The 7,500-nt window shown below is 37.5% G+C and overlaps 2 protein-coding genes across 4 annotated transcripts in view; one reads left to right on the top strand and one right to left on the bottom strand.

Moving 5' to 3' along the window:
• LOC125035762 (DNA-binding protein SMUBP-2-like) overlaps nt 1-5,634 on the top strand; it is a 7,416-nt gene extending 1,782 nt beyond the window's left edge. For all 3 annotated transcript variants that reach the window (XM_047627968.1, XM_047627976.1, XM_047627984.1), the window contains exons 3-12: nt 146-282; nt 624-780; nt 1,054-1,220; nt 1,384-1,552; nt 1,978-2,120; nt 3,105-3,253; nt 3,632-3,769; nt 3,995-4,133; nt 4,292-4,436; nt 4,659-5,634. In XM_047627968.1, coding sequence (XP_047483924.1) covers nt 178-282; nt 624-780; nt 1,054-1,220; nt 1,384-1,552; nt 1,978-2,120; nt 3,105-3,253; nt 3,632-3,769; nt 3,995-4,133; nt 4,292-4,436; nt 4,659-4,948 — 1,602 coding nt within the window. In that variant the 5' untranslated portion in view covers nt 146-177 and the 3' untranslated portion in view covers nt 4,949-5,634. The remainder of the gene's footprint in view (nt 1-145; nt 283-623; nt 781-1,053; nt 1,221-1,383; nt 1,553-1,977; nt 2,121-3,104; nt 3,254-3,631; nt 3,770-3,994; nt 4,134-4,291; nt 4,437-4,658) is intronic.
• LOC125035757 (alkaline phosphatase-like) overlaps nt 5,031-7,500 on the bottom strand; it is a 13,611-nt gene continuing 11,141 nt past the window's right edge. The window contains exons 8-11 of the mRNA XM_047627953.1: nt 7,325-7,500; nt 6,907-7,004; nt 6,686-6,803; nt 5,031-6,289 (exon numbers count right to left, since the gene is read on the bottom strand). The exon at nt 7,325-7,500 is cut by the window's right edge and continues 23 nt beyond it. Coding sequence (XP_047483909.1) covers nt 6,120-6,289; nt 6,686-6,803; nt 6,907-7,004; nt 7,325-7,500 — 562 coding nt within the window. The 3' untranslated portion in view covers nt 5,031-6,119. The remainder of the gene's footprint in view (nt 6,290-6,685; nt 6,804-6,906; nt 7,005-7,324) is intronic.

Genomic DNA, 7,500 nt, shown 5'->3' with positions numbered 1-7,500 from the left:
ATCTTCATCTTCATCTTCATCTTCATCTTCATCTTCATCTTCATCTTCATCTTCATCTTCATCTTCATCTTCATCAGCTAAAGCTTATTGCTATACAAAACTTTAGCTTATAATAATCATACATTTTCCTCCTTGCCATGAACAGATTCTGAATAAAAGACACAGAACTACCGAACGATGTCAAAGGAAAAAACCCAGCTGTCGCGCAATGATTGGATTGCCCTCCATTGCTCGCTGTTGGAAGAGGAGAGGAAGGCAGAGGTCAGCGCTGCACAGTCAGAGGTGTGTCTTGTGTATATATTTTATATGTGTGAATTATATTCGTGGTTTGCAGAAGTAACTACTTGTTTCATAAGTTAAAAGAGGTATTCCTACAATGACTGAATGTTATAATAGCTGTATAGTGTAATTTGATTAGATTTGGTTGATGTTTTAGACAAATGACTTCGATAATAATGGTCACTAGTTTGAACAGTTTAGAATAATGATATTGTATTATAGGTAAGATAAATAATTAGTAGATATATATTTTTGTATAACTACATACAATGATAATTTGTATCAACAGTTTTATTAAATCATTTTGAAGGGTAAATTAGAATAAGTCCTCATTAAATCTCCAGGTTGAAGGAGCATCCCTCAAGGTCTTAGAAGCAAGAGGAGTGGTTTTAGGGCATTTAGTTATCAGCGAGAGATCCACTGGCCTCTATGGACGCCCCATCATCACATTTGTCCCTGCAAGGAAAGATGCTGTTTTACCCGCAAATAATTTTTCTTCAGGTATGCAATAAAGGATATTTTCAGTTATTGGTTGAAGTTTATTCCAATGTTTAATGTGTAGAATGGATGGAACCATAGGAGTTATTTAATTATGTAGTACAATCAGTATTATTGTGGAAAATTGATATTGCATTGCTGTTGTTAATGATTGTAGCTTTATTTCATGATTTAAATGTTCAGTACTCAAATGCTTCCAAAGTTCATAGTAAGCTCAGAAATATTTAATTCTCTTACTAATCATTAATCAATTTCCATTATTACTAATTATTGCAGGTGATATTGTTGGTGTATATGAGAGTGGATCAGGCCAGCAGTGTACAACGGGAGTGGTAAAGTATGTCTCACAGAAAAATATCCAGATTGTTCTTGACGACGATGCTGATGAGTTGGACAACCTTAGCGATGACACGCAGCTGCGGCTGAACAAGCTAGCAAATGATGTAAGCTTGAGGTGCTTCGTAATTTTTGTGATATGTGATTTTCAAGTCTATGTGAATCTTAATTTGTTTATTAGTTTATTATTCCTATTATCTTGTAGAAAAGTATGTATGATAGGTTTTGGTTTAGAGAATAAGACCTGATAACTTGTTCTCCTCTGGCCAGGTTACATACAGAAGGATAAAATCAGGACTGAATGGGCTTGAAAAGTTGATAAATGGCCCAGCTGCACACACAGTGTCTGTGCTGTTTGGTGAATCACCCCCAAGGTCTATTGCTCCTTCCTTACCACCACAACTTATGGGAGCTGAGGGCAAAATACAGCTCTTTAATAGTAAGTTATTTAAGTGCCATTCCATGTAGTGTTGTATGTGTGTAAGGGAGGGCATTGTGATATTACACAACTTGTATTTTTAGAATACAGAATTTTCACTTTATTGCATTATTTGGGCATCTTCAGTCTTGATGGCTTTAACAAACAACAACAACAAAAAAAATCATGATCTCATTTTAATTGTAAAGTTGTTGAATAATTTGTCTCTTTTAAGATAGTAAAATACTTAAGTTAAAATTCTACACGATATGAATATTGATAATAGTGCTTGCAAAGTGTACATTATTTCAGACCAAAGGAAACCCTATTTAACAAAGTCCTTTACATCAGCATAATTAAAAACTTGCCAAAAAGGGGAAGTGAATTAGTTACAATTAAGAGTCTACCCACATCCATTCATTATTTCCCACCAAACCTTTACTCAGAAAACCTGGACAATTCGCAGCGGGAGGCAGTTGAGTTTGCCATTCAGAGGAGTGACCTGGCGGTGGTCCACGGCCCCCCCGGCACAGGGAAAACAACGACCATCGTGGAGGTCATTAGGCAGCATGTCAAACTCAAGTCAAAGGTTGGTTCTTCCTTTCTGCTTCTTCTTCTTCTTCTTCTTTGATGGATAGTACAGTGTGAGGGAGGTTGTGGGTATCAGCAAGGGACTAGTCATGCTCATTGGTTTTTGGATTTTTTGTTTTTTATTTATGTATATGTATTTATATGAATTAACTATAGAAAGAAGAACATGTATATAGAGATAGATAGATATGTATATATAGATATATAGATAGATAGATATGTATATAGAGATATATAGATAGATAGATATATAGATATATAGATATATATGTATATATAGATATATATGTATGTATCTATCTATTTATCTATCTATCTGTCTATCTATCTATCTATCTATATATATATTTTTTTTTTTTGGTGGGAGGGGAGAGGGGGTGGCAATTTATATAATATGGAATAATTCTTATATGTTGTTTACTTTTTTTTATGATTTTTCTTTGCACACTGTATGTGCTTTATTATACCTCTTCTATTTTTTTCTACTTGATCATAAAAAGGCTGGATTGATGGAGGATATATTTCCTGTTTTGTTTCTGATATTGTTGATTATGATGACTAAAGCTATTGAGTGTTGACTTGCAAGCCACAGTTCAGGCTGTTTAAAATATTATCTTCATTTTTATTCACTAGATGATATACTGAATGTTTATCTTTGGATTATTTTATTAAAATGTTGCTGTTTTTTGGTTTACTGCACAAAAAGGATATTTTGCACTCAATAGATATATACCTTATCAAATATTATCAAATATTTGTTGGGAATGGGGAATAGGAAAGCAGGAATACTTAAGAATATATTAGCCACTTAGTTTGCTGTTTGTTGAGGTTTATGGCGATAGTATTAAACACATTGCAAGTTTTGGTGCTTTTCTGGTTATCCAAGAATGAAATAAAGGTAGAATGTATAAGATGGAAGAATTTTTATTGGAATTTTATTGTTTTTATGCTATAGTTAATAATGGTTTTAAAAACATTGCAGGTTCTAGCCTGTGCTCCATCAAACCTCGCTGTGGATAACCTGGTAGAGAGACTAGCGGCAGCCAAGGTTCGTGTTGTGCGTGTTGGTCATCCGGCACGCGCCACTGCACTCACCCAACGCTATACTCTTGACTGCCTTATGCACCACAGGTTTGTTGATTTCTGGGCTGATGGGTAGTGTTGTAAGAGTGAGTTTTGTGTGTTAGGTTTTGCATATATTTGTCTCAGTGGCTGTTAAGATGTATCAAGATATATTTTTAAGGCTTTTTTATTTGTTTACTTTATTTGAGGATTCCAAAGTAGAGTGATTAGGTATTTAAACAGTTGATGGTTACATAATGGTATTTAGCTTGAATGATATTTTAGTATCAAGATAATATATGATAATCTTTTCTGTTTCTGATGTTCCTATATTGTGCAAATCCATTTTTTCTGTCATAAAAAGTATTAAGATGGACTGAAAATTTAAAAGTCCACAGTGTACGGTATTCAGTTAATACAGGCACTGACTGAGCTTTATTTTAACAGCGATGAATCTCAGTTACTGAAGGACATTCATCGTGATATTAATGAGCAACTCAAACAACTGAAGACGGCCAGAGACAGAGGAAAGAGGCAGCACATCAGGAGGGAAATCAAGACTTTTAGGAAGGAGTTATATGAGAGGTATTAACTAGATGATTATAGTTCAATTGATAAATGACATAAACCAAAAGAAATCACAAGTATCATAATTACAAGTAGTAATGTGTTAGAGGAAGATGGTAATTGGTAAAATATTCAGTAAAGAACAAGTGTAATTTGGCATTTTCAAGGATATGTGGAAGAAGTGTTTCTGTTTGTTTCTTGTTGATTGAATTGCATGTTAGCTCACATTTTATCCTAACACAGGGAGATGAGACTCACGAAGCAGATCCTGACGAACAGCGATGTGATCTTGGCCACCCTCACGAGTAGTAGTAATGATGGCCCCCTTAAGCTCCTGAGGGAGGATTTCTTTGATGTGGTGGTCATTGATGAATGCTCGCAGGTGAGACTGCCTTGATGAGTAGGTTCAGAATTTTTTCTTTTATTTGCGTTTGATCATTTTGACATTATTGTTTAGAGATAGTTATAATTGTTATGGTTCCAAAGGAAAGAGGATTCTATTTCAGAGTTTGTTTGTTTCCTTGTCTTCTATTTATTTAGGCTATTGAGGCTGCCTGTTATATGTCACTCCTCCGAGCCCCAAAGTTGATAATAGCAGGCGATCACTGCCAGCTTCCTCCTACCATCGTATCCAAAGAAGCAGCAGAGAAGGGCTTGGAACTCTCACTTATGGAGAGAATTATAAGTAAGTCTTACCTGTTTAAGATAAGGTATCCAAGATTTCAAAGAGAGAAGGGACCCTCTTTGTTCAGTTTTTTTTTCCTTGTTTGTATACATTTCAAATTGGATTCTGCATCAATCAGGAGAATTGGATTCAAATGCAGATATGTTAACCTGTAATCACCTATAGACGTTAGATATGTAGTTTCACATTTGTTAACAAATTCCACAAACATTTTGTCTACAGATCAGTGTGGGGATGAAGTTGTCAGGATGTTAACCATGCAGTACCGCATGAATACTGACATCATGCAGTGGGCATCAACAGCCATGTACCAAGATCGCCTAATTGCCCACTCCTCTGTAGCCTCGCATCTTCTTCATCAACTACAGGGAGTGACGACCAATGAAGACACAGGTACAGTTCACCAGCCTTTTATATTTTTTTTGAAATGTCTTGCATATGTTTGCTGTTTTTTTGCAGATTTACCTTTGTTGCATGGGAGTGTGTTTAAAAGGGGTTGTTATCCTGTTTGAATATAAGTCTTCTTGCATTTATAAGCTATATTTTTTTGTTTATTCTGTTTATATTTTAAGAAAAAGGATCCAAATTACAGTCTACAAAAAAATTATTTATTTTAAGTTTATATAAATCTAAAAAATATAAATGATCTACTATGTTGTCAACACCATTATTTACCAGACAGTTTGATTTTACATGGGAAAAGTTCTGTATATGATGCTTTTGCTTAACTTTTTCACGTCACAATTAGAACTGGCCAACATAACAGTATATACACACAAATATGGTTGGAGACATTTCAGTTTTGTATGTGAGACAACTTAAAAACTTTCCATCACCAGTAACTAAAACTCGTTCTGAACTTGTCACACACACAATTCACAGTACAAGTTGGTAACTTCTGAATAGGTAGGGTTGAGACGGTCAACTGAGTGTGAGGTATAGTGTGTAGGTGCTAATGTGGATGTGACTGTTTTGCGGTGTACTGTACATAGAAGGACACTGTCTTGAAGTGACTCTGTTGAAATAGAATTTTGTTCCCTCTTCTCTTTTCAAGAATCAAATACTTGAATATCTATGGTTTAAAAACAAGAAAGTTTGCAAAGTGAATCTGCAGGACAAAATATATGTATGTAAGTGTAGATTGAGGCATTTCTTTGTACCAGCTAGATCATGTTACATAAAGGTTACCCTGAGTTCATTCCTTGTTTAACTGATTCACATGGTTTTGCCCACACACTAGCTAGTGTACAGCAAGGTCTTACAGAGGACATCTTTTGTATATACTGCAAATGTTATATTCTAAGATGCAAGATTTGTCTTTAGAAGTGTCATGTTGCTGTGGTCTTCATATACAGAATAGTGATAAATGCTGCTCACTCAGTAAATGCAGTAAGATTGCCAGTATGTGAGGCATAAAGGTTTTATTTGCTGTAGAATATTGAACTCATAAGACCTTGCATTTATTAGGATAACACAACATGAAGAAGTGAAAATAATTGTTACAAGCACATTCTAAAATACTTTTATAAGGCAGTGAAGAAATTGATAGTAAAAACAGGAAGAGACCGTGCTAAATGCAGCAAGTACCAGTTATAATCTAGACTGAAAGAAAAGGGGAACGAGACAGTGTCACAGACTCTACAATATGTACATGTTTGATTGTATTATAATACTATTAAACCCTTATAATCTAATCTTCCGCCTGATGCTCTTTGCCCGTGGAAGGAAGCGGGAGAAGTGGGATTTGGGTCTCTCGCAGTTATCCTTGTAGGGGCCAATGCAAGAGGCGAAACCCATCACGTGGGCCAGGTAACTCTGCTCGTGGACGCGGTGCAGCAGGTGAGACATTGGGCCTAAGGGAGAAGCAGAGGGAGGAGGTTATGGAGGACCAGTGGTGGTTAATTGTATAGAGTGGGATATTGTGGTTTGATATTTTTCTTTATTTAGATGATAGGGTAAAAGGAAAGAGGATTGTGTTAGCATTTTGGGTGTGGTATAATGCGAAAAGGGGGTTATGATATCTGTGTGCTTGTTTGTTTTGATTGCAATTAGTCATTAGTTTCAAAGTGTTATTGTCATGGTGGTTTTAGTATGTGATTTGTTTCCTATATCATGGCTATGTGACGGTTTTGTTGTCATGATATATATTTTGGGATTAGAAGGTGGTAACTTACTATAGTTATTTTACATTACAGTATTTAGGCTCAACATGTGGTAGTGCTAAGTCAGGAGCAGACAAAAGACCTTACCTATGGCATAAGCAGCTACATCTTCACCACTGTGGGTCTCATAACTCAGTGGGACGGCAGCGAGGGGCTTGTAACCTAATTCTGTAGTGTTTTGCGTCTTGGGGTCGGGTCGGGTCACCTTGATAGAAAGGAGGATATATTAATTGCTTTTCCTTTTAATGAACATGAGGTACGGTTTGTATCAGGTTTATGTTAAAGGAGTGGGGGGAGAGGGTACTCACGTTGACACCATTCCAAGTGTAGTTGTAAGCGGGGCCGTTGGTAAACATGAGGGTTGTGTAGGTCATCTGGTCGATGTCAGACGGCTCATCGCTCATGCCTGAGGGGGGGGGGGGGAGGAGAAGGGACTCTTAGGAGGATGAGAAGTTAAGCAGATTGGACTATATGGTATTGTTATCATCAGGGAAAGGCCCACCTTAGGCCACACACGCACTCGCACACGCACACGCACACGCACACGCACACGCACACGCACACGCACACGCACACGCACACGCACACGCACACGCACACGCACACGCACACACACACACACACACACACACACACACACACACACACACACACACACACACACACACACACACACACACACACACACACACAGAAGAAGAAAAAACTAAGACACAAAAGGCGCACCCAAGATGTCATTGCCCCGCTGAGCGTAGCCGTTGATGGTCATGACGTGCGAGTGGTCGGCGGTGACGAGGATGAGGGTGTTGTCGAGGTCGAGGATGCTGAGGGCGTCGGCCACGGCGTCGTCCAGAGCCAGCACGTCCTCCAGGGCTCGGCGGGGCTGCGTGTCGTGGAGGCCG

Source organism: Penaeus chinensis, chromosome 2 (assembly GCF_019202785.1).
Source record: "Penaeus chinensis breed Huanghai No. 1 chromosome 2, ASM1920278v2, whole genome shotgun sequence".
Classification (NCBI taxonomy): domain Eukaryota; kingdom Metazoa; phylum Arthropoda; class Malacostraca; order Decapoda; family Penaeidae; genus Penaeus; species Penaeus chinensis.
Note: the sequence above shows the minus strand (reverse complement) of the source record. Positions and strands in the feature narration are given on the sequence as shown.